Source organism: Canis lupus, chromosome 1, assembly GCF_011100685.1.
Source record: "Canis lupus familiaris isolate Mischka breed German Shepherd chromosome 1, alternate assembly UU_Cfam_GSD_1.0, whole genome shotgun sequence".
Lineage (NCBI taxonomy): Eukaryota > Metazoa > Chordata > Mammalia > Carnivora > Canidae > Canis > Canis lupus.
Window position 1 is genome coordinate 44,464,677 of NC_049222.1, and position 27,546 is coordinate 44,492,222.

Consider the following 27,546-nt stretch of genomic DNA (forward strand, 5'->3'; position numbering starts at 1 on the left):
TAAAAATGTATAATCTATAGCATATGTTTGAGCTTCAGAAAGTAATTTTCTAATACTGGTATTGGTAGAATTGTTTTGTCATATATTGAAGTTGTGTTCTTCTCTTTTGTTCCTTCATTTTTAAATAAATACCTAGGGATATAGCATTATTTGAAATTGGTAGTAATGTACTTGATTATTTTTTATGTACAAAACTTTCAGATTCTAAAATAGAAGACATTTCTTTTTCTCTTAGACCTTCCAAATTTGAAATCTAAGATATTTCTAAGTTCTAAAAACTAGTTCTTTAAAATAAAAGCAAAGAATTGTTATCTATGAACCAAAAAGCTCTAGCTCTGAGGTAGATGTTCTCATGCTGTTTCTGAAGTCAGTGGTCTGAGATGAGATTTTCCTGCAAACAAAAATCTAAAGCTACAGACAAGAATATTTCAACCGGTTATACTGGTTAAATATATCAGTGGATTTAGCATAGTAATATTTTCTATGATATATAAACATTATTTATCACAGAATTTAGCATCAAGTAGGCAAGACATAATTTTATATAAATTTCTGATGAAATAAATGCTATTTATGTCCCAAAGTAAAATTTTCAGAAACAAAATAAAGCAGGAAATAAGCACTTCCAAAAAAGCATACCCCCCTCTCCCCCCCCCCCAAAAATGGTTAAGCAAAATCTCTTGGCCATAATGGAAGTATCTCACTTTTTTCCTCTGACCAGAGGAGTAGTGCATTGACAGGTAGCCATGTATTCACTCCATCCTCCACTTCAGTTCCATTTCCATAAGGAGAACTTCAAGAATCTTACAAAAATGCATACAATAAAATAAGAGAAATAAAGATGAAAATAGGCAAAGAAGAAACCAATAGAGAATGAAATGATGAGATCAGCAGTAAAGATATGATAGAAATGTATTCATTTTTAATGTCATTAAGATTCTACACTGATTAAGAGGAAACACAGATTTTACTTTGATTTTTCCGAGCCACAAATGCAAAAATATAATCACTTATTCATTTCACATTTTCTATCTAAAAGGTCCATCAGTTCAATCTACTTCAAAAAAGCAGATTTTTCCCTTGCTCTGTGTGAAAGATATTTTTCTCACGAATTATCATTAATGGGAGGAGAATGAAACTAAGAATAAAAAGAGAGAACAAAAAATGAAGCGGGTGTGAATAAAGAGAGAGTAACACTCAACCGAAAAGTCCCTGATGGTCATCACATTCTGGTGACACAGAGACCGAAAAAGCCAATTAACCCCTGGAAGGAAGTTTCCTCTTTGTTTAATTTCCTATAAGCCTTTCTCTGTGCTTCTTTTTTGAGCCAAACTGGTAGGCAATAGTCACTTTCTTGTCCACAAGACTCAGAGGTCTGAGGTTTATTATTCTGTCCTTTTATAAGTATAAGCTATTAGAAATTTGGTCATCAAACACATAAAACTACTTTGAAATAATTGTAAGTGAAATATTTTAAAACATTCTAGATAGCAAAGTGAGTAATCCCCTGTTCCCACTTCCATTAATAGAGAACGTAACAGAAAATAACAAGTTAGTATGTGGTCTCTTTCTATGTTAATACTCAATGAGAGTATCATCACGGACTTTGACTTTGGTTCTTGTTTTAGATCTCAAATCTCTCTTTCTCTCTCTCTCTCTCTTTCACACATACACACACACACACACACACACAAACACACACGCTTGCCTGAAATATCAGAATGAAATGGACAATGAGAAATTTAAGTAGATAGTCATATGACCACTTTGCTCATTAATTAATAACTTATTTTCTCTATTAAAAGTGTGAATTTTTTATATGAGGGTGAGTAGACATAAAAGTCAGAGCAGATGGAAGAAAAGTATCTTTACAAGAAAAGTGCTAGAAAGGGTTCATTGAATCCTTACTAGATTAGGTATATTTCTACTTCACTGGGATTAGCAAACAGGAAAAAAGGGAGAAAAAAAATCCGTTTGGTAAAAACAAAGAGAGCAGAAAATTAGTTCAAAAAGAGGTGAAAGTCTTCTGCACATCCCAATTGGCTCTGCTGTGAATTTCTAGCAGAGCAATGTGAAGGGCTTGACATGGTACGAAACTGACAAACTGGATTCTAGAATATGTTCTTCCTCTTTTCAAGCTTCCTTGGTCATTTTTTTTCTGGCCAGAGACAAGGCCATCACAATTCAAAAATTAACTCAAATTAAACAATAACAACAAAAGGTTTGCAAAGCCCATTGGGTACACACAAGTAATTGATTCAGTGTGGCTTCATTTAACATAAGTTGGTCAAAATCAATGATGTTTTGGCAACTAGTAGTAATTGCAAAAATGACATCAAGAATGGGTCTGAAAATAAATAGGAATTCTTTCATAAACACAAAGAAAGGAAGGGCATTTATAAACAAAAAGTGTATATGAAATCCAGGAGAATATTTGAGATGCTAATGAAATGGAATTCATACTGCCTCTTCCCCCAACACAGCATCTAGAAGCTCCATAAATGGGTCAAACCCTGAAGGTCCTGAGAATATAATTTTTCAAAAATAATTATTGTATAGTTATATATTTGGATTTATATAGCAAATAAGCTACTCAACCACATAGAACAGACTTTAAAAAATACATACTAGGAAAATTTCAATGGAGATAATTAAAAAGAAAAAAATAGCTTGAGCCTCTGCCTAGAGGAAATGCCCCAATTCAGTGGGCATGATGAAACCAGTCAAGGTCAGAAAGACCCTGGGAGTTCAGGAGAGACACTCCAAGGAGATGCCATGTATCCCTCCTATGTCACTTTGTCCATTTTGTCACCAAATTCATTGATGGCACAGTAAGAAGGAATAGGCACAAAGGATGTTTTGAAACAGGCTTGTACATGTTAATATCCAGGGGCTCTACTCAGATCCACTCAGGTAAAACTGAACAAGCAAGGATGGTCCTTCCTTTAGCTCACCTCTTCAGCATGTTTGCTAACACTGGTTATATTCTTCTATGATTTACAGTGTGACTCTGATTGTTCATTGTAACTTTTCTGGGGCAGCATTCATACCACTGCATCAGAACAGAACAGAATGAAAAGCCCGTGTTGTTGGACTGTATGATCCCTTTTCTGATCAGACTGTCCCTTAGATTAAAGCCTTTAGAGATATGCTAGAGGCAACTAGAATTCTCAAACCTTTGGTCTTGTATAATTGTCTGACATATATTTAGGAAATTGCTAAGCCTCTTTGTATGTTGCTGTGACTCAAAGTGTGAGTAATTGGGGTAAGAACATCGGCTATCTTTAGAGAAAGGCTCTTTGGATAAATTGAGAAAATTCAAACAGCTTTATTCCTGTAAATGCCAATTGAAACAGCTTCTGTAGATATTCACTTTTCCTCTTGTGATGTAGGACCCTAGCCTAATTTGTTTCACAAACTCTCGTCCCGGGGGAGGAAAATTTTTCAGCTGAAATAAACATATATCAATAAATACCTAGTGCTAAGATGAGCCTGAAGAAAAGGTTAAAGGTATGATGAGTCATAAAACTGACAGTAAAGAACCTAATTATTTAACATAATACACTCTTAAAGATAAGATGTGAAATGTAAGGTTAGCTGGGTGAGAAAGTGACTAATGTAGTTAGGCATGCTTTATATCATACAGATCTGTTATCAGTGGTGTAGCTAACACAGTTGAGGTTTTTTTTTTTCCTTCTTTGTGGGAGAAATTTATTTTTGTAAGTATCAAAAATTTTTAAACTTCTTGAGCATCCAAGTCACTTATTCTAAAATCTTTAAAGTCATACTTTTAATCTTGTTTTTATTTGTTTGTTGTTGGACTTTGGAGGATCTTGTCTAAACTAACCTTTTTATGTTTGCCACATTTAAAGTCCTCACTAAAATCAAATTGCTTTACCTCCTCAAGTTGATGACTTTCTCTACCTTTTCCTTTATAAATCTTTTAGAGGATTCAAACTTCTAAAGCAATTCAAAAGGCCCCAGATCTGACTTTCTGGCATTAATGCAACATCTGCAATTTTAACAGACAAGATGGGGCATCAGAATTTTAGAGCTCAAATAACAATTCGAGCCTGTTGACCCTAAGAGGGTTCATGGAATCCTCCATTAAAACTGCAGCTTCCAAAAAAAAAAAAAAAAACTGCAGCTTCCGGGGATCCCTGGGTGGCGCAGTGGTTTGGCACCTGCCTTGGCCCAGGGAGCGATCCTGGAGACCCGGGATCGAATCCCACATCGGGCTCTCCCGGTGCATGGAGCCTGCTTCTTCCCTCTGCCTGTGTCTCTGCCTCTCTCTCTCTCTCTCTCTCTCTGTGACTATCATAAATAAATAAATTTAAAAAAAAAACTGCAGCTTCCCAGTGCTTATTGAAACCAAACAAACTTTCCTGAACACTGATTTAGGGCCCTAAAAAAATGAGTCCATACACTACCTCCTCCAACCAACAGCCATCTTGGACTAAAAGAGTTAGCTTCTTAATTTCATGTGACTGAAAAATATACACATGCTAAAGTTTAAAGAGAATTTATTGCACCATGTAAACAAAAAGTCCAAAGCTCAGGTAGATGTTCCTCTCTTGCTCTCTTAAATTCACACCCTCTGTGTTGGATCCACTTCAGACAGACCCTTCCAAGAACCTTACATTCTCTCAGGTTTAATTATCTAAAAATAGTTTATTCTTTCTCCAGAAGTCCCCCCCAAATCTTATTGGCTCTGGTTGAAACATGAGACCATCCCTGAACATTCATTCACCAAGGCCCCAATCACTTTACATGTTGATGCCTTAAACTAGTAATAGAGCCCAATATAAAACCTTCAGACTAAGAGTGGAAAAAGAGTGATTTCCCAGAGTGATAGTGAGTACTATTCCTAACATTAAGGCAAATAGATGTGGAATGTCAAATACCTCTCACAATTTGACAATACATTAGCAAGATATTCTTCCAACATCATATATAATTTATTAGCGTTGTCAATATACCTGCTTCTCTCTTCTAAATTCTAATTTCTGTGGCTTTGAAAACATAACACTCCTAGGTACTTACACAGGGGAAAGAAAACCATATGTTCATGCAAAGATATAATTAATGTTCATAACAGCTCATTTTCAGTATCTAAAAACTAGCTGCAACTCAATTGCCATTAATAGATGAGTAGATAAACAAGTTTAGCATATCCACACAATGATATCTATATCCATACTCAGTAATAATAATATCCATACTTACTAATAAAAAAGAATGCATTATTGACACATGCAACAAGATGTAGATGAATCTCAAAATAATTATGCAGAGTGTAAGAAGCTAGACAAAAAAAGAGTACACACTGAATGATTCTATTTACATAAAATTCTAGAAACTGAAAAGTAACCTAAAATGACAGAAAGCAGATCAAGATCAGGGGTCAAGGCAGGGAAGAGAATATGGAAAGATTAAGGACCTGCATAAGGAAACTTCTAGGGGTGATGGGTATGTTCATTATCTTGATCAAGAGTTGTCATTTTTTGCTGTAAAGGGTAAGATAGTAAATATTTTAGGCATTGAAGGCCACATGGTCTCTGTCACAACTACTTGACTCTGCCACTGCATCATCAAAACAGCTAAAGATAAGAAGTAATTAAGTGAATGCGAGTGTGTTCCAACCAAATAGGCAGCAGCCCAACCAGGTCTGCAGGCTGCAGTTTGCCAATTCCTGATCTTAATTAAGATGATTGTTCCGCAAGTGTGTACATATGTCAAAACTTATCAAATTGTACACTTTAATTACATGCCATTTATTGTATGTCAATTATGCCTCAATAAAGCTATTAAAAAATAAAAACAAAACAAACAGCCTTAGCTTCCTCGCCATGGATTGGATAAAGTTCAATCTTGCCACGGCATACAAATCCCTCCAAGAACCAGCCTCTGTGTTCCTACCCTTTCAGATTTGTTGCCATTCTCTGGTGGGATTTTACCTTTTGGGAGAGCCAAAACACATGCATTGAGCCATTTCAACTCATGACTTGTTTAGGTGGTCTACCTATCTAGAAAAACCTACTCTTACCAATGTAAGATTAAACTTGCATATCTACCATTCCGAGATACTTTCCTTCTTCCCTTATCTTACCCCTTCTATTCCCTTCATTTCTTCCTTCTGCCACCATAATAATCTGTGTGTGTGTATACAGATATATGTTTACATGTGCATATAAACACATTTCTCCATTACATTGATATATATATATACAAACCCATTCTTGTATGATTACACTTTTCCATACTTTTAACTATATATATCTAAAATTTCCTTTACATATTTAGAGTTAAAATGAATTATTATTCATTTTATAGTCATTTCATGAATATCAGTAAGACTTGGATATGTGACTGAGAGCTCTCTGTGTCTATTACATCTATCACAGTGCTTGGCACATTTTTTAAAACGTGATAAATCAGTATGGCAGCTGTTATTATAACGATTTTATAGATTATAAGACTGATAGGTAGAGAAACTGTACTTAGCTCATAGCAACATGGTTATAAGGAGCCAATCTAGTATTAGAAAAGAGTCCTTCCATATCTAATCTCAAGTGCTTCCACTAACTCTTGCAATATCTTTTATTATTGGAAGCTGATCTATATTTCACATTGGTCTTCTTCTGACTTTGCCACCACTCCTCCTTCATCTCCTAGATACACCAAAATGAAGACTGCTACCAACATCTACATTTTCAACCTTGCTCTAGCAGATGCCTTAGCAACCAGTACCCTGCCCTTCCAGAGTGTCAATTACCTAATGGGAACATGGCCATTTGGAACCATCCTCTGCAGATTGTGATCTCCATAGATTACTATAATATGTTCACCAGCATCTTTACCCTCTGTACCATGAGTGTTGATCGCTACATCGCAGTCTGCCATCCCGTCAAGGCTCTGGATTTCCGTACTCCCCGCAATGCCAAAATAGTCAATGTTTGCAACTGGATCCTCTCTTCAGCCATTGGTTTGCCTGTAATGTTTATGGCAACAACAAAGTACAGGCATGGTAAGTTGCAGGAATAAGGGATAATGGACTTATAGACTGACATGCTGATAAAGTCATGAGCCAAGTATGGAGTGGTCCAACATATTAGATTGTAATTTGAGCGATTTTTTCTAGCAAAATGCCTTTGAATTTTTTGTAGTAGGAATTTTTCCCTAAATTTTAAGCCCACTAAACATGTTAAAGAAAATATAATCTAGTGTTTCCTGATTTCTCTGCATCATCAAAATGATAGGAAAATAAGAATATAGCTCTTCCAAGAGTAATTAGAACTTAAATTCCAAAAAACTTAGGTGGAGACTTGTTTTAAAATTTCAAGTGCCTGCCCATATGACAAATACATATTTCTAGTCCTCATATCAGAATGATGAACCACCCATCAAAAAGTGGAATGAAAATATCCATTAGCTTGTACCTCCTCTAGCCTTTGGACTGTAATTATATTTTTATGTCAACATAGACTCCACAGAGGATCTAGCTCACAGTGAAAAGTTCTACAATTATTGACTGAATGAAAGCTTAAAGTGATTAAAATGGAAAAAAAATGAGATATTAAGGAAAAAAATCTAAAAACTAACTCCCCCTAAAAATCAACAGAGAGCTGAGTTTCTCCCTCAATTTCTTTAAACCTTCCATTGTTGACTTCCCTTAATGGGTTTAAGTTAGCTCTGGTCAAAGCTATAATGAGATGCTGTTGCTAATTCTTCCTTATAATTATTGTTTTCTAGGTTCCATAGATTGTACACTCACATTCTCTCACCCAACCTGGTACTGGGAAAACCTGCTGAAAATCTGCGTTTTCATCTTTGCCTTTATCATGCCTGTCCTCATCATTACAGTGTGTTATGGACTGATGATCTTACGCCTCAAGAGCGTCCGTATGCTCTCTGGCTCCAAAGAAAAAGACAGGAATCTGCGAAGAATCACCAGGATGGTGCTGGTAGTTGTGGCTGTGTTCATTGTCTGCTGGACTCCCATTCACATTTACGTCATCATTAAAGCCTTGATCACAATCCCAGAAACTACATTCCAGACTGTTTCCTGGCACTTCTGCATTGCTCTAGGTTACACAAACAGCTGCCTGAACCCAGTCCTTTATGCATTTCTGGATGAAAACTTCAAACGATGCTTCAGAGAGTTCTGTATCCCAACCTCCTCCACCATTGAGCAACAAAACTCCACTCGAATCCGTCAGAACACTAGAGACCACCCCTCCACGGCCAATACAGTGGATAGGACTAACCATCAGGTATGCAGCTTCTAGAATTGGGCACACCTACTGGGGATGACATAAAAATTAGTTTGTACCAATCCAAAGTTTTAATCCATTAGAAGTGGATCCGTAACGAATGGATGGAGGTTCCTACCATGAGGACTGAGGGAGGAGAGGAGCAAAATTATGGTCATTGTGACAGAGAGATACTTCATTATATAATTTGTATATATTTAGTTATATAGAGAGATATGCCAACTAGAAATTCATCAAGCTGCTAAAAATCAGTATCTTCACAGCTGTTGCTTCTATGCAAAATTAATGATGTTAGCACATTGAGGAAGTGATGCTAAATTCTTCTCATTTTCTTTAATGTTATATGTTTCATGCATATCATTCCAATATCCCTGTCACTTCTCAAAAGTCAGTCCTGTTCTGGTTCTGTGGTTAAACAGAAAGGGTCATCACTTCATTCACTGTGGTGATGGGTGCCAGATGTTTCCAGCAAATCACTGTCATAGCAAAGGAAAAAAGACAAAAAAAAAAAAAAAAAAAAAAAGCCAGCCTAACTTGTTCAGCCATCGGTTTGTCAATTTTTATACCTGAACTCTAGAGAGAACAGCAAACATATTACTTAATTATTAGAACTAACTCAGTTTTAGAACAGTCATTACCAGTCAGGATTAATATGGTGAGGAGTGATGATTTTTTGTAAGATATATTCTTATGCACAGAGTACAGAGTGTGGCCTGCACCAAAGAGTCAAGATTTATACACGGTATGATCATCAGATGAGAATCAAAAAGAGAAAAAATTGTCTCTAAGTTCATATGACCTTGATAAGCCACTGATGATGCAAAATTTGGAATCCAACCTAGACGGTAAATTAAACATGCACGTCACTACTAATATTAATTTAAATAAGTAAATTTGCAAATCATAGTGCCAACATCAGAAAATCACAGCCTCTGTAATTTTATAACACAGAATTCAAATTCCAACTTGCCGTGAAGGAAATCCTTGAGTCAGAGCCATCAACTTCATAGGGTCAGGGGCCAGGACTGTGAGAACAGATGCCTCCGTAAAAGTGACTAGGAAGCCTAACCAGAGGAGGCAGAGGGAAAGCCTTACAGTACAGAGCGGCTGCTTGCTCTCAGTTTTCTTTTCCCCATGCCTCACTCTGCTTCCCCCTATCCCCACTGCCGTGCCCCAGGCTCACCTAGGCTCACCCTTTCCTACTGACCACAGGCCTAGCCTAAGGAGGCCCAAATGATCATCCCTCCGGGATGCTAATCCTCACAGTGCTGATATTAATGCTGAAAGGAACTTGGGAACTTGGGCCCCCTAGACAGTATAAGATAATGATGGCAGACCCACTGCCAACCAAAGGGAAATTACTAATTTACCATGTGTCCCTTCTAATTCCATTTCAGGCTGGGTAAAAGCCAGAAAGAAATGTTTTTCTACTCTGCTTCTTTTCTCTGTATTTTTTTTCCACATCAAGCCCTCTAAACCTGCCTCTTCTACTAAACAGCTCTCCCCCTCAGCAGCTATCAAAGGCTTGTGAGTACCTTAAAACGGGTAGGGATCCAAATAGATTTCCTCCGACCTGAGGATAATACATTGCAGAATGCAATTTAAAACTCTCAATCCTAAACCAAGGTTAACACATTTTGCAGTGGAACAAAGTACTTCCGTTCAAGCACAGGGATGGAGCGCTATCAAGTATTGACTCTATCTCAGTCGGGGCGTGCCCCACCTTCCCTCTCTTGCGGGCACGCTGGGGTGTGGCTGTGGGTAGCCTTACCCAGGACCACTGCTGGGGCCTCTTGTCCCATCGAATCTTCTGAGCGTGCTTCCCTCACCTGCTCTCCGGGAAACACAGCTCCCAGCCTGCCTGGCGGAGAGCTTCTCCTGTTCAGCATGATTGTCCTGCAGTTGCCCCGACCCTGCTCTTGACTCCCGTCCAGATGCAGCATTTTCACATTAGTGTGGTTCCTGCATAGCCAGAGAGAGGAGAAAGGAAGCTAATTGAGGAAGCTCTGTTCTAAGTAACTAAAAGGTTTGCTTTAAAAATACATCCAATTAGGGCTTATCTTCATTGCTGCCTCTATGAAGCAGCGTCAGTGTCAGATAACAGCAGAAACACATTAGCCCTGGAATTGGCTGCTTTCCCAAAATGCCCAGCTGGGAGGGCTGGACAGAGAAGAGCCACTGCCAGGAAAAGAGGAAAAGACACTCTGACATATTTGAAAATTAAGATAAATCAAAGATCTCTTTCACTCATCTCCACTGATGTGTCATTGTTAGAATCAAGGCCGTTCCACAGACATCTGGAAGGAGACTTTGGTGAGAGTTTTGATAATGTATCAAAATAATGAAATTACTTGAAGGAAAAATCAGAGACTTTATGGCTGTGTCTATAGGACATAGTTGATCAATCATACAAATTCAGAATCTGACAGGTTTTGGGGGTTTTTTGTTCGTTTGTTTGTTCTTTCATGTTTTTTGTTTTTACACCATGAGCCATTCTTTTGGGAAACAAGGCTAATTGGATTTGCATGAACTTTTTAACTGCTTGTTTGGAGTTGGTGCTGTGGTAGATGTTTATGTCCTGCCTGTGTATTTGTATTTTCTTGAAGAAATATATTCTATATGTCACATTTCAAGCGCACTAGTCAACTTCATATTCTGCAGATCAGAGATCCAATATCAAACCTTCCCAGGGTGTCTGTATTCTGACAACTATACACTGAGACCATGTCCCTACAGCGCAAAATGAAGAGTTGGCAGTTATTAAGGTAATTTGATAAGCCATATGAGAAAATTCTGTGCCCAAAATAAATTTTGAATCATATTTACATAGTTAAGGGTTACTTGGTCAGCTTTTGCTATGTAACAAATCACTCCAAAACATAGTGGCTTAAAGCAACAATTTATGTAGTTTGTGCTTCCATATATGAGTAGTTTGAGCAGGTCTGGGCTAGAAGATTCTTCAGTCTTAGGTGGGCTCAATGCAGGGGCAGCAGCAGCTGCCAGAACTGCTGTCAGCTAGCCGGTCTGGGATGACCTCTGCAAGAATGGCAAGGTCCTGATGGAACCTCATCTTCCAGCATGTTAGCCCCTGCTTTCCTCATGGTGGTCACAAGTTCAAGGAGTAGAAAACAGACCTTACCTCTTGATGGTAGAAGCTGCAGTTATATTGCAAAGGGGTGTAGATATAGGGAGGGAAATCATTGTGGGCCCTTTTGCCAACTATCTACAGTAGGCGATGCTGCACTGGACAAGCATAGCTTCCTGAGGGCGTGAACCACATCTGCCTTGCTCCTTCTTCTTCTTCCAGTAGCTACCTAAACAGTGTCTGACATATTAAAAAGTACTCTAAAAATATCTATTAAATGAGTGAATGATCAAAGGGCTCATGATATTTCAGGAGATATGGAGGACAGTAGGAATGACCCTTTTCTTATGTTACTAATTGATGACCTCAATGCTTACGTAACACTCTGCCATTATTCCAGGCTCACTCTTCAGTAACTGGAAAATATTCATGGAAGGGGTTCTTTGTTTTCTTTTCTTGAGTCCTCTGATCAAAAGTTCTACTGTCAAAAAAAAAAAATTGTTACATGTGTGCTGGTCTTCTAATTTTATTTTTAGCAAGTGCTATTGATGAGCAGGCCAAGAACTGGATTCCAGGCCCTAAAGAGGTCTTGCTCTGGCTAAGTATAAAAAATAAAATAAAATAAAATAAAATAAAATAAAATAAAATAAAATAAAATAAAATAAAATAAAAATGTCCTCCTCTCCTTTGTGCATTCTAGGACTCAGCCTCCTGCTCCAGCTGCAGGACTCCATGCCTGATTTATGGCCAGCTCATAGTCTTTATGACTTCTAGAGTTTTATTAGGTAGACTCAGGCATAGACATTCATTTTCTATCTGCTGTACATGTAGCAGCCAGTGGTTGTCATGGGACTCCACCTTGCTTCAGAGCACTTTCCCCATTTGCTCAGATCAATTCAGATCAGCTCAGACCTGAGATGCTGACCACTCTAACCTGCCTTCACTGCTTCATGTCCCACCCTGATTTGCATTCCATAATGCATTTTTTATTTTGATACCAAGACTATGTCCTTTAATGTTTAACATATATGGGAAAAGAAACAACTCTATTAGACAGTTGGATTATTATTTAAAGAGTTTGTATTAAACATAACTGTCATAATAATGCTATCTTACATTTGTATCACAGCACAGATTAAAAGTGCTTTCATGTGCACTATCACACTGGCTTCCTATAACAACCCTGACGGGTAAACATAAACAAATAAATGCTCAGGGAGGCTCAATGGTTATAAAAGATCAAACCATCAATAAGAAGCAGAACCCCGAAAAACACCTGGGCCTCTAGTATTAATCCAAAACTCTCCTTTGCTTTCCTACACAATGCCACTTTATAGTCAAATATTATTACATGGTCTCAGCCAGAGGTTCTCAAATCTTATTATAAGTTTTGAGAAATTCCTCTAAGAAATTCTGGTTCACTGGGTCAAGGTCAAGGAAGGGTCCAAGAATCTGCATTTTGAATAAAACATGAAATTGAAAACTGGTTAAAGCTGTAACTTTATCCAAATAGTATAAAAGTTACCGTTTTGTCTAATCTGACTACTATTTTAGTCAAGCTGATTGGTAAGAATGTTTTCACCAAATGAATCTTATATTTAGCAAAATAATGCAGCTATAGGTGGACAAAGCTTTAATTTTCTAATATAACTATCAATGAGTCTTTAGGGCATTGATAAAACTAATATTATGGTACCTCCTGCCAACTTCTTCTCATTGATATGACAAGTCCAGCTCTAAGCCCTGTGGTTACCATTTTTAAAGCATTTTCTTAGCATTTTAATCAAAGTACCATGTCAAGAAATTAGGAGATGCTTTGCAATTTTATTAACTACAAAGTTATATTATCCCCAGCTAAACTAAAAGCAGTAGCCTAATTTTTTAAATCAACCACATCACTCTCAAAAACTAGATCTTGATGTTTTTTTATAAAACATCTGTGGAGAGATCATTTGAGAAGGAAAAGCATTTCAATTCCATCACAAAAGCCCCAAAGAGAATAGTTCACAAAATTACAGAGCTTGACCACATTAATGCATATTTTGTGAATAAAACAAAAATGGATATTCTTTCAACTAGAGGATTTAAAAGAAAATGGATCCAGTTATGAGTGTGTGTGTATGCACATATGTGCATGTGCATAATATTGGTGTGCCTCTTTATGCATGTGTAGTACTAGAGTATATTTATATTAAAAATGAATAGTATCTTTAATAAATAACAATAAGAATTTCATGTTTGTATAACTTGGCCATTATCTGGGAGGATAAAATATTATTTAACTGAAAATATGATTATTCACAGAAAATATTTGGCTTTAAGACTATTAGAAATGTCACTTATTGACCAGTTTGTGTCCCGTATAACTTATTTAGTCATATGCGGTATGAATTATTATCTCTACAGTTGAGAAAGCCAATGTTTACAGAATTAACTTGCCCAAGGTCATATTTACAAAATTAGTGGCTGAGGAACAAATCCAATTGAATTTGAATCTATGTGCCCTACTGCCCACCAGTTGGTTGTCACTCTTCTCCAATGGTAGCTCCTAGAACTAAATTGTAGCATTTACATATGAACAATTCAAATTCCACAAGGTCTTTATGTAGGCTTGTTTATATGTATTCATATCATATCTGTGTATAAAGATAAACATCTAGATGGATTAATGAATAACATGAGGAATTAGAAATTTAATAATGAGGATTTTGCTTATCATTCCATGAGTTATTTGAACTAAAATCTTTTGCAATCATTAAAGTCGTGTTGATTCTCACTAAAATGATAACATTTGCTTTTCCACAAGTTAAAATTTTTCATTCATGTCAGAGAGGCTGAGTTAGCATTTTTATTTTTTTTTTAAGATTTTATTTATTTATTCATGAGAGACACACAGAGAAAGAGGCAGAGACACAGGCAGAGGGAGAAGCAGGCTCCAAGCAGGGAGCCGGATGTGGGACCGGATCCTGGGACTCCAGGGTCACGTCCTGGGCCAAAGGCAGGCGCTAAACCACTGAGACACCCAGGGATCCCCCCTAGTTAACATTTTTATAAATCACATTTATCCTACTAGAGAAGGCAGCTTGTTGGGTGGTGGTGCCAGAGGATACCAGGATGGGGAGAAGAGTGAATGCTGTAGTTGTCATGCTGTGCCTGTCCAACATGTGATGGAGCAACCTCTTCATCTTATACGAGTTCAGTTTTTTCAACTTGCATATAAGAGGGTTTAAGCACAAGATTATTATGTATATCAGAACCATACAGTGAACTCTGAGGCATGAATTAGCTAACATTCTTCTTGAATGAATTTTCTCATCTTTCAGGGAGGTTAAGTTTTAAAGATTAGATTAACTAATATAATTACAGCAGCATTTTCCTGTGCTTGTTGTTTCAATTGATGTAACTGATAATATACAGCAACACATTCATCTTTTAAAAAGTAACTTTAAATGAGATGTTACTTATTCGGCTAACCTCAAGTGGAGAATTGTTATTTTCCTAATTATTTAACATGAACAATTCTCACATTGAGCTTTCGTGTTTTGAGACAGGTTGTGTTTATTTGTTATCTATATTTATTGCTGGGAGCTAAGTACAAAATGTAGATATTTTGCTCTTTTAACTTTCTACAACTCATTTATTCTTCCTTCTACCTCTATGAATTTGAAATGCAGTTACATAGTATTTTTTTGCTTTTGTGTTTTTTTTCCTCATACCAAACAAACTGATCATCTGAATGAAGATGACCAATTACAAACCGGTCATTTAATTTTTGAATGTCATTCGAGTGCTATATCTTTGGGTAGGTTGCAATAAATATTTGGATATCACTACCATTTTACAAATGACAAAAATTATTTTGGGGATGACATTATGAGAACTACAAGTTTCTAAAATAGAACATGTCTCAATTTTTCCTTTCTAATAATTATTTGCATAGAAATCAAGAACCTAGAGTCACAACTTTTGTTGCCCTTCTCCTTCTACACTAAGGAATTTCTTTCTTATATAATGGAGTTCCTGGCTTTGAAGTGAGTAGAAAGTGGGTAAGGAGAAGCTACTAACAGGATTCATTTTTGGCGCTAAAAACTGTGATAGTACTTTTTCAAAACATGAATGGTTTTCATGATCCCAAAGATTATAATGCCAGTTCTCAAGACCTCATATGAGTTTGATCTTCTGCATTATCAGTTATGTATGCTGAAGGAATGAATACCCATAAATATTATTTTACTAACCATACCTGGGTGGGAGGTAAGTTTAAATTTAATTTAATGTTTGTTGCTTTATTGTTTGTGAATGAAAGGAAATGAACTACTTTTTCCTTCCATAATAACTGAACTTATTAGGAACATAAGCAAATAAAAAATTAGCTCCATATAGTTATCAAATATTAAAGATAAGCTGAAACGTTTCACTGCGATTTAAAATAATAGTTCTGTCAGTCCAAGAATGAATTATGGGGGAAAATAATTCATATCATTTATCTATAAAGCATAGTATTTATAAGGAAAGAAGAAAGGAAAGAAGGGACGGATGGAGATAAAGAGTACATATTGTGTTTGAAATTAGCCACATTCTTCCTACTATTCTGTTTTCCATACAGATACCAGGAATCCTGGGGATGTCAGATATCTAGGAACTCTGTGAAGCTACCTAATTGTTTCCCCATTTTTTCTACCCATATTGTCAAATCTTCATAAAGATCAAAAGAGATAGGTAGACATAGAGATGATTCAGAATCACAAAATGTTAATGTGGTATGCTTAAGTCCCTAAAGCATAACAAATGGGGATGCCTGGGTGGCTCAGTGGTTGAGCATCTGCCATCAGCTCAGGTCATGATCCCGAGGTCTTGAGATTGAGTTCTGCATCAGGCTCCCTATAGGGAGCCTGCTTCTCCCCCTGCCTATGTCTCTGCTTTCTTTCTCTGTATCTGTCATGAATAAATAAATAAAATCTTTTTAAAAAATCAAGCATAACAAATTAATAACTTTTGCTTATAGTGATGAAATATTTATCTCCAAGACACCTGATAGAAAAGCAAAAAAGTAAAGGCTATGGAAAATGGCATTAAGAAATAAGAATATTTTACTCAAGAAAAACCAAAGTATTAAAAAAAAAAACCCTTAAGAAAATGCAGTGCATAGGGGATGTAGAAGGGAATGTAGTCATTATATATTTGGCATTATGAACACTTATTTAACCCATCCTACAGTTTACCAATTTAGCAAGAATATTTCACTCTTATTGTTCTTTCCTCTTCTCTGTCATGTTACCCAAAATGTCCTTATATTCAAAAATCCCCAAATATATATCAGTTCATTCAAATTCAAAACATCAACTTAAAAAATGCTTTCTCTGACCTACCCTTAGGAAATAGAAGAGATACATGTCACTCACAGAACTTTACCATGCTGTTTACCTTGGAGGCTTACAGTATGACTACCATATACATATGTCAAGCATATGCAAAATATTTACAATTCTTAGGTGATTGGAACTGGAAAGAAAACACTAAAGTTCATCCAGTCCAAACTGCCTTATCCTACAAATGAGGAGTATAGGCCAAATATGTACTTTTTAAATTTGTGCTTTTTTTCTAAATATAAAAGATGTTAGTGAGAATCTTTTCAAATATCTGGTTTTCAAGTACAGTTTAAGAAAACTTTTACGACTAAAGAAAAAGTCAGGTAATTTTATATTATTTATACTCTATGTAAATTTAATTTAAAAATTCAGGTAAGGAAACACTTTATAATTATGTAAAAATAGAAGATGTAATATAAAATCCTAAAAGTTTAGGTGGCTCATTTATTTTTCCAGATGCTACCACTGCCCAACTAAATGCTCCTAAGTAACTCCAGCTTCAAATGCTACGTCTGTGAGAATGATGATAACTGTAGTAGGCAGCACTTAGTTTTGACTTGAATGTGATGAATTATAGGCCACATACTTTGCCAGGCAATTGGCTAACACTATTCTAAGCCACTCAATGAGGCTTTACACTTTTCATCTCCTTCCTTCTCTTTTCCCCAAGAAACTGAATTACAGCTCTTGTAAAGAAAATTCAAAAGGAATAAAATAATGGTGCTGAAAGGAATCATAAGTTTGATCCTAGCCAAGGCTTCTCAACCTTGGCACTGATGACATTTTAGACCACCTAATTCTTGTTGCGGTAGACTGTGCATTGTAATGTTTAACAGCATCACTGGCCTCTGTCCACTAGATGCAAGCAGCACTCACTCATCCCTAGTTGTGACAGCCAAAATGTCTCCAGCCATTGCCAAATGTCCCCTAGGGTGAGAAGATGGGGGTGGATGTGGTGGGGGGAAGGAATATGCTGAGAACCACTGATCTAACCTGACAACCACATTTAATTGATGAAAAAAATTAGTTATGACGTCTTTAATATAGTCCCCGAAAGTAGGAGCTAGACCCCAGGTGTCCTATGAGATAACTGATTTCTCAAAAGAATGCTTCCTTCTGCACTGCTAACCAGTTGCAAAGATTAAGATTCAATATTAATGAAGATAAGAGGAAAGCACAATTCTTCAGTCATTATTTTATTTCAAGCTTCTCTTTCAGAGAAAAAAAAAAAACTTCAGCCTAAAACATTATTGTTAAAGGGTACTGGGAAACTCAGAATGAGGTCAAGCCTCCTGGATATTGTGAAACATTAAGAGAACTTGTAAATGAAACGTAAATAATAACCTCAGAAGCAAAGAAGGATGGGAGACATTTCCTGGAAAACTGAGGGAAAGAAATAGAGTCACAGTTTTAATAGTAACTTTGTAGCAACTAAAGACCATATTGAATATTTAGCTTTGCATTAACTGTTTTTAGGACCTAGATCAAATCATTAAAACATACTTTGAGGACACTTAGAAAGGAAGCAATAACCTGTAGGAGGCAATATAAGCTCTCTAAGAATTTGTTATAGTAAAAGGAATCTTGTTTTCTTAGCAGACAGAGAAATCAGGTAAACACTGTATCAATAGTGTTTTTTGGCAAGAGATTTGACCAGTTCTTGGAGTGTTATAATACTATAGTATGTTGAATTATGATCTGGATATAATGGTATAATGGGATATGCTTATAAGTTTTGACAGATTCCCATCTTATGAGTCCCAATCAATGAAGGAATGCTGAATAACCTGAAGTGATAGGATAAAGAAACAAATATACTAGAAAAAATAAGCAAAAACTATAGCTATAGTAGTTACTAGAGAAAAATTTTAGTCAAAAAATCTACCTATAGACACACAGAATGTGAGTGATAGCAGAAATGAAAAAAAGTCATATTAAAAAAAAGTCATAGATTTTATTTCATGGATCAACAATAGGATACAGGAAAGAAAGAAAGAAAGAAAGAAAGAAAGAAAGAAAGAAAGAAAGAAAGAAAGAAAGAAAGGAAGGAAGGAAGGAAGGAAGGAAGGAAGGAAGGAAGAAAGAAAGAAAGAAAGAAAGAAAGAAAGAAAGAAAAGAAAAGAAAAGAAAAGAAAAGAAAAGAAAAGAAAAGAAAAGAAAAGAAAAGAAAAGAAAAGAAAAGAAAAGAAAAGAAAGATAGATAGATATAGGCCATCCCAACTATTGTATTAGAGATAATCATATCCACAGAAGTCTAGTGACTAGAGCCTAAGAAATGTTAGCTTTACTCTAATACATCACATTCTTCAGAAATGAAATAAGCAAATTGCAATGTGTTCAGAGATGAGCAACTGAGAAGATGAAAGAAGTTAAAATTCTTCAACATGACAAATCGTTGAAGTAACTGCACATAGTTACCTGAGAAATAGAAGACTCAGAGAGGATGAAATAGTTCTCTTCATATACCTGAAGGGATGTGAAGAGGGAATTGGACTTATTCAGTACAATTCCACTAATTAAAGCCAACAGGTGAAGCTACAGGAAAGGGATCGTAATATAACCAAAGAAAGACATTTCTAAAGCCTTGAGATACAAGAACTCCCTTGTCACTGGAGGTCTTGAATGTTCAAGCATCAGAATTTTGCCTCTACAAAAGGGAATATGGCCAGAATTCAGGTGTTAAGATTTGATGTCTAAGGAATCAGAACTAATGACTTTCTAAGAAGGATCTTACAGCACACTACTAAATAAAATGTTAATATGAAAAAAATAGCTCTTAGACAAATCTTTAGAAATGTTGCATGTCTTATTTTGGTCATGGGAATTGATGCTGTGTATTAACATTGTAAAGGCATTGAAAAGTCCTACTACACGTGTGTGTGTGTGTGTGTGTGTGTGTGTGTTTGTGCTACATTTCCTTTTATATACATATTTGCATTTTGTTTTTTAAGCTGAAGTTCTCAAACTTATCTGAATACAGGCCCAGTGTTTCAAAGGTGTTCTGTTTGGGTTTTCACTTTTGTTGTGCTTTGTTTTGAAATTTGCCACTTTCTGGTTATGATCCTCAAGGGGGAGAAACGTCTATGTAGCTTTGGAATATGTTTCCACTGATCTAAACTACACTTTGCTAAGAATAAGTCTCATAGTTGGCACATTCTTTTGTTTTGAGGAAAATAGGTTTCTTTTTAAAAATCATCTATGCTCAACGGTGAGATACATGCCAAAAAAGTTGAGTAATTATAATCTTTCTTGTGAAAGAATGCAAGACTGGAAGCTAAAGAGCCTGAGTTTGGTGATGGTTGCTGATAACTAGCGGTGTGAGCTTGGCATCCTATGCCAGTGGCTGTGCAGGAGATCTTCCCAAGCAGGACATCAGCAGTATCTTCTAAGTGCCAAAAAATTAGGGCTCCTTTCTGGGTTTGATTGATCACTTCAATCAGACTCTGGGGACTAACTTCTAGTAAATTACAAAAGTAACCACCAAAGCTTCCTTTTGTGAGAGAAAAGATGTATTATACTGAACAAAATAAATACGCAGTTAGAGGAGACGGAAGTATATGGCCCATCGAGTCTGAATCCTTTGAACTACCAGACTATTTCACATTTCCTTGAATTCTCCTCTACCAAAGTTTGACCCCTTGTCATGCTCTAGATCCCAATATGTCTATTTAAGCAAAGGAGCTTAGAAAAAGAGATGGTTCTATATTACTGAGGCAAATGGAGAGTTTTGCCTATTAGGCATCAGCTCTCAGTTTTCTGTGTGGCTTTGTTTTAATGATGCTGTAAAAATGACAGTTTGAAGCCTATTGCTGGCTAAAACTCTGATCAGCTTCAAAAGTACCCAACTTTGTTTCTAGCTTCAATCGCAACTTCAGATGACATCAAAAGAAAGAGAAAACAGAAGTAGAAAAAAGTGCCTGCAAAAAAAGAAAAATAAGAATATTGAACTATCTTTCCTCAACCAATATGCAGGCATGTCACTTCACCTCTCAAGACTTCAATTTATTTCCACAGAATGGTGAAATTGGTTAAAAAAGAAAAATCTGTTAAATTTCCTTCAGGGTTAGGCAACACACTCCAATCATTGTGTGGATAGAGATTAAAAGTGCCTCAGTTAGAATAATCCAAAAGCTTTTCAAAACTTTATTGTTCAAAATAGGCTAAAAAACAGTTCAAGATAGGTATTTGCTATTTGACTTCCTGAAAAAAAAAAAAACAGTTCAAAAGTTGTTGACAAAATTGGAAAATTGATGGTAGATTAAAATAGTGTATCGATATCAAATGTCAAATTTACTGAAATTTATAATGGTACTGTAGTCATGTCAGGAAAAAAGGCCAGACTTAGGAAGTGGCAGGAAGTTACGGGTTTCTAAGAAAGCAAGCAGGTTTGGCACCACTCCATGGGTACCAAAAATACACATTGTGACTCAATGGACCAGAGAAAACAATTTGTCCCCCATAGCATTACAAACTGCAGGAGTATCAGCACAGAAGCCCTGACTCCCAGTCCCTGTGTCCCAGGGTGCAACACAATGGGACCAGATTGTCACTATGCACATAGTGGTTGCAACCAATGGAAAAGCCTAGAGCTAGGGGTTCAGCACGTTTTGTAGCAAGCAATAAGCAAACCAATCCTCTCACCAAGGAGCAAGCAATCACAAAATGGTGATGCTGTAGTTCTCATGAGGTCAGGCAATGAAGGTTCTCAATTGACTGTGACCCTAGGAAGAATTCAGAGTCAGAAGATAGGCCTTGTAACACAGTTCAGTTAGCAAGAATGTGTAGGGATGCTTAGAGGACTGTCCTTCCCAGTAATTCACCTGTCAGCTCAACACATTTTTGGCTGAACTCAATTTTTATATGCCAACCCATAGCAATTTGGATTAGATATTCTGACAGGAGCTAGAACCAAATCTGTCCTATTCATTTCAGTCAATATTTGATTAGACTTATTATCCACAGAATCCCATCCACAGGATGTGGTCAATCTCTAGTATTGACCTCAGCCATGCATCCCAGTATCTATATTCAACTGAGTAAGTGCCGGAGAAGACTAACAGGTCTTATTTCCAATAACCATTCAGCTTTTTTCTTATAGTATGCATGAATTGTACCACCGTAGTGTTGATATCAATTCAAACACAACAAATTAATTCAATCATATCAAAAAGAATGTAGTCTAAGCCCAATCGTTGATCCATTTACAATCAGGGAGTTTAGCCTGACTTGTTGATCTCCTATGGCTTGTTCCAACTCATTGGCTATGATAGCTAAAGTAAAGGGTAGGTTCCTGACTACAATGTGGAATCTGATGGCAGGGGACAATATTCACATTACTACGTATATTCTATGTCAGAATATATGCAATTATATATATTATATTCTCTCCCCTTTACCTTTCTCTCCTACCCCCATTGTGTCCTTCTTAGGGTATAAAGCCTCTGATCTCCCCTGGAAACAAAAATACCTTACCTCATCCCAGTGTCCCTTATCCTTAAAGGTTTTCAAATCTTGATACAGAAATGCAAGGTGAAGCAGTAGAGGTTCTGAGGACTCAATTTGCTATAAGGCAGACACATGGCTTCCTAGTTCCTCATTAGTGGGAGACTGGTCTCCACAAAGAAATCTGGCTCTAGAGAGGCATGCAGAATTTTATTTGTATGAGCTACTAACTGCCTCCATGTGGCCCATCATAGCCTTATATCTGGACCACATTTCTTTGGTGATTATTCCATCAGCCTCTACTTTGGGACCCCCCATTTTAAGAAGCATATTCACATTGCCTTACAGTTTGAAGGACATTAGATGTTCCCATCCTGACCTTTGCCTTAGATTGCAGAGACTGCCTGGTTTGGAGAGTGCTATCTCTGTCCTGGGCCTCTAATGGCCCTAAGTCTGCACAGCTTCCAGCACAAGGTCTTCCAAAAAAAAAAAAAAAGAAGAAGAAGGAAGAAAGGAGGATGAAAAAAAGAAAGAAAGAAAGAAAAGAAAGAAAGAAAGAAAGAAAGAAAGAAAGAAAGAAAGAAAGAAAGAAGAAAGAAGAAAGAAAGGAAGAAAGAAAGAAAGAAAGAAAGAAAGAAAGAAAGAAAGAAAGAAAAAAGAAGAAAGAAAGAAATAAAGAAAGAAAGAAAGAAAGAAAGAAAGAAGAAAGAAAAAGAAAGAAAGAGAAAGAAAGAAAGAAAGAAAGAAAGAAAGAAAGAAAGAAAGAAATAGTAGAATGTTCCACTTTGCAGAGAAGGGGGTAATCTTAAAGTAAAGTGAACCAGTTGTTCTCTGGATGCGGGATCATAATCAGGCTGTCATTCTGTTCAGTGTAGAAGAAGTATAAAACAGCCTCAGCCTTTGAGTAGCTTTCTCTATAGAGTTTCATGGGATTGTATTGGCCTCAAGAAAGTCTCCCTTGCTTGGTCATAATGTGATCATTGAAACAGAAATACACAATAGTAAACTTCATTGTGTGGCATGATTCTGTCCCAGTTCAATTATCTGCACACTGGCTTCAGGCATGAGATCTCCTGTAAGAAGACATTAAGTGCTTTGTTCACTTTGTATCCTCCCTACTCCTTCATCAGCCACATGGCTAACACCTTTTTGGCCTGTTGATCAAAGCACTCCTGGACATCCTTCTTTTCCCTCTCACTGTGGGTCTATATCTTAGTGTTCATTATGGAGACATTTGCCATGTAGAAGTTTCTAGTCTTGACTTACAGCTGGTGAAGTTGTGCTTTCCTCCCTAGTGGTGGTCAGAGTGCTCTCTTAGTCTCCTAGTCCATAGGAGAGCAAGCAACCACCATGGTACCATGTGGGCAGTTGGTTAGACTTGTGTCCTCACTACTCAGCCCCCATCCATTGACTTAAGTCACATTCATCAACAAGAAGACAGGGGTGGACCAATTACTCCCTGTCTTTTGGTACCACCTTGGCCAGAACATTTACTACTAGCTCCCAAAGAGTTTCTTCATATTCTGAAACCCAGTCCATGAGCCCGCCTTCTCTCTTCCAAAAAGTTATTGTCTATCTTGACATCCTGCTAGTGGTGCCAGCAGGTGGTGGTTCTTTGGGAAGAACCTCTTAGAAGATGGCAAGAAGTAACCAGACTCCAAAGGAGTCCATCTCCAAAGACTACAAAGGAGATGATTGAGCAAGCAAGCAGGTTGTCTTACCACAACTCTTGAGGTGCGAAAAGTAGACCAAAGGTCAGACAGTTTGGTACTCACAGCACAGGAATAACAGGAGCTTTAGCTTAGCAGTGCCTCTTTTGCCTCCAAATCCCACAGGGCAGTGTGATGAGACCAGATGGTGGCTGCACACACAATGGGTTGTGTCACAGTTAAGGAACCCAGAGCTGAAGTCTCAGCCCCTTTGGGGCCAAGCGGTAAACAAACCTTCCTAGGAACAGGCACTTCACACAGCAATCGATGCTGTGGTCACCTTGGCCTAACTAATTGCCTATGTGACCCCCTGTAGAAACTGTTCCAGGCCTGAGGACATGAAGCCTTGCAGTTTGGCACAGTCAGCAAGGATGCACTGGAAACCCAGGGCCATGGTAGACTGCCTCTCCAAATGGTGATTCTGATCTTTCTATTCCTTATTTTTAGGAAATATATAATGAAATATATAGTGAAATGTGTAATGATAAAAAGTCAACTGACTATCAAATGGTTCGGTGAGATCATGTGTGTGTGTCTGTGTGTAGAAGAGAGAAAAAAAAGGATAGAAAACAAATGATAAAACAAATGGGATAAAATGTTGATAACAGGTAAGTCTGGGTAAAGTATACACAAATGTTCTTTGTGCTATTCTCATTCCTGCACTTTTCCTGAAGTGTGAAATATACCAAAATAAACTTAAGGGAAAAGCCCTCTCACGCCTTGACGCTGACTCTGTAAACACCTCCTTTCCTTCTCACCAAAAACTATAGTAAAAATGACAGCAATTATTACTTGCTAATTATAAAACTTGTTTCTTTCCTACAATTTTCCTCCCATATTTGAAAATATCAGGCCACGTTTTTATGTGTGGGAACAAACATGTTATTGCTCAAAAAAGTAGCTAGCTTTACAGTATATGCTGGCTTTACAGTGGAAGTGCAGGTGATAAAATCTGTGTGCTTCAAATCAGTTGCTTCAGGGAAAAAATCCATTAATTTTGAGAATTGGGTGAAAAATTAAAATGTCTTCACCTAGAAATGAAGAACATGAAAGGTATTGCAAAGAGAGACACTACTTTTCTTTTGAAATTTTTGTCAAGCCATGAATAATTTGAGGAGAAAGAAGGAGAAAGAGGGTCAAGAACAGAGGGAGATAAGGGATTTGGATTAAAATGTATTTTTTCAAGGAAGCCATCAGTAATATCCCTTTGATGACTACTGTATAATTCTCATTGTATACAAACGCAATAGTATATTCATAATGATCCAAGAGATTATTCATAATGACCCAAGAGATTAAGTAATGTCTTGACACTTAGAAAAAGCTCTGAGGGTTGCAGGTAAAAGAATACTGAGGGTTCTCAGGACAGTTCTGACATACAGAAGATGCCTGATAAATGTGACTGCAACCCAATTTGAAACGCTCAGTGACTTTGCTCTTTCTTCTTTCAGCTAGAAAATCTGGAAGCAGAAACTTCTCCATTGCCCTAAGTGGGTCTCATGCCATTCAGATCCTCACTGAGCTCAGAAGCCACCATCTATATGGAAGCAGGTCACTGCAAGAACATGTGGGAAGCTCCAGTTTCCTAGGAAAGCATCTGCTCCAGAGTCATCCAAACTCAATCCTCTGTGGCCACTCCACTCTGCACATGAGAAGGACATCTCAACTAAGTGTTGGGAAGGAAAGGATTATACTACACTGAAGAGTCCAGTTTGTGTACATAAGCATGAGGAAGATGCCCAATGGAACCAAAATATACCATGGTATGTGAATTGAGGTCATCATAGAAGATTACCATTCCATGTATAATATTTTTTTCCAAGCAAATATTTATAATCTCATTAGAGGAAAACCATCAATTGTTAAACTCAGCATGGTGACATGTAAAGTAAGTGCTACCTCCGATCAAAGGAACTTGTGTGGGAAGTCAGGACTTTACTTAGTCTTCTTTAAGAAATACTTTATTCTGTTATTACTTTTAATGTTAATCTTCAAATTATAACACGTAAGACATCATTTCCACCTTCATTTCTTGGTTTTGTATTCTTTTTAAAATAACATCTCTTATCTAGCTCCATGATTGCAAGGGAAGAAATTAACATGAAAGGTAATCTGAAACACAGCAATGTGTCAGCTGCAGAAAGATGGATTCTTGTGCATTGCAGGTACTTCCCGAGAGTCTCAATGGGAGATTGTCCATTCTTAGGCTTTCAGTTGTTTGCTCCCTAGTTTTAACGGTGCAATTCTCTTCTTTTGTAGAAGTATTCATATAAGGTAATAGTGGATCATTGAGCTCATCACTTCATCTATGGAGGAAGTCCAGCATTAAAATGTACTGACTTCATTTTGCAGTCGTTTCTCCATACTACACACTCCCTTTGCATATTCTTTTATCTTTTTTTTAAACTCTGCTCAGAGTACTTATGCTTTTGGAATCAATGTGATAAAATGACAGATTTTTGCTGTTGATTTTCAGAACAGGCTAAACCTTCTTAAAAATAAGGATCCAATAAGCTTAATCTCAAAACAGAAAGAATCAAATGGCCATAGATAAAAGTGGTTAATCTTCTTTTCAATCCTGTGGAGTTACTTGGACATGAAATACTAACAATGAATATTTTCCTGAAGATTGTGTTTATATAATGTCATCATCAATATGTTGGTCTTTTTGATCTTTGCTAAATGTCAGGATTTCCTTTATAAAATGTCGGTCTTCTAAGCAATTTCTGTAAGATAAGTCTCCTCTTTGACTGGTTTTCTATGGTATAAAATATGGTAAAGATTTGGCAATCACTCATTTTACTCGATCTATGTAGGCAGTCAAGTCAGACGGTCCATGCATAAAAGCCCTCCACATTGAACTCTTGTCCATGTTGATTAAATGAGTCATGTACATATTTATCTATGAAGACATAGTAGACAACAGAGTGCCAACTTCCCTTTCTAAGTCTGCAAGCTGCCAGTAGATTCAACATTAAAATTTGTATCCATTCTTCAGTATAATAAGGCACAAATATGTACCGGACATCCAAAGGCAATGTTTCAGGAAGACAGCTGTCTTGGATCAGAATAACTAAATTTACCATCTCAGATCCAGTTGGCTGTCATTATGTGAACCCAATACATGTATTCACTGAATGAGAAAAAAACAAAAGCCAAGATATTTCATCTTGAATATTGAAGTCTTATATTTGCCTCTAATAATCTCTATTTCACAAATATATGTCCCAGAATGGATATACATCATCTTTAATGTTTTTCTGATCAAAGTAACTAAAACCAGAGCCTTAAAAAGTTTTAGAATGTTAAATAAATGCATTTGTGAATAAATACATATATGCATATATACACTATTAAAGCTTCCACAAGGAAAACGATAATTCAAATGAAACATAATAAAGGAGAATGAAATATCTGCATGTAAGTCAAGGGGGAGGAAAATTCTTGCCTTTAATGGGCTGTAATAATAGTTCTCTCAAGAGATGACGTAGTGCTACTTTCTGCTCATTAAGGATGATTCTCAACAATCATTATTTCTGCCTAATGACCAGCTCTTAGTTAAAACATTCTACAGTAAATAATAAATATGTTTTCCATATTTTTCATTCAAAACCATCATCACAAATTTGCTAGATCTGTCTTGCTGGTCTGTGGCAAATAGGGAAGTG

The 27,546-nt window shown here is 36.8% G+C and overlaps 1 protein-coding gene across 1 annotated transcript; it reads left to right on the forward strand.

The window, feature by feature from the left end:
* Positions 1-6,669: 6,669 nt before the first annotated feature.
* OPRM1 (opioid receptor mu 1) lies at positions 6,670-25,368 on the forward strand (the record flags this gene model as incomplete). The annotated part of the gene is given in 5 exon segments (NM_001314122.1): positions 6,670-6,671; positions 6,674-6,810; positions 6,813-7,027; positions 7,753-8,273; positions 25,330-25,368. Coding segments are annotated over 5 exon segments (914 nt in total), but the record flags the coding sequence as incomplete, so codon positions are not given.
* Between the last annotated feature and the right edge of the window lie 2,178 nt (positions 25,369-27,546).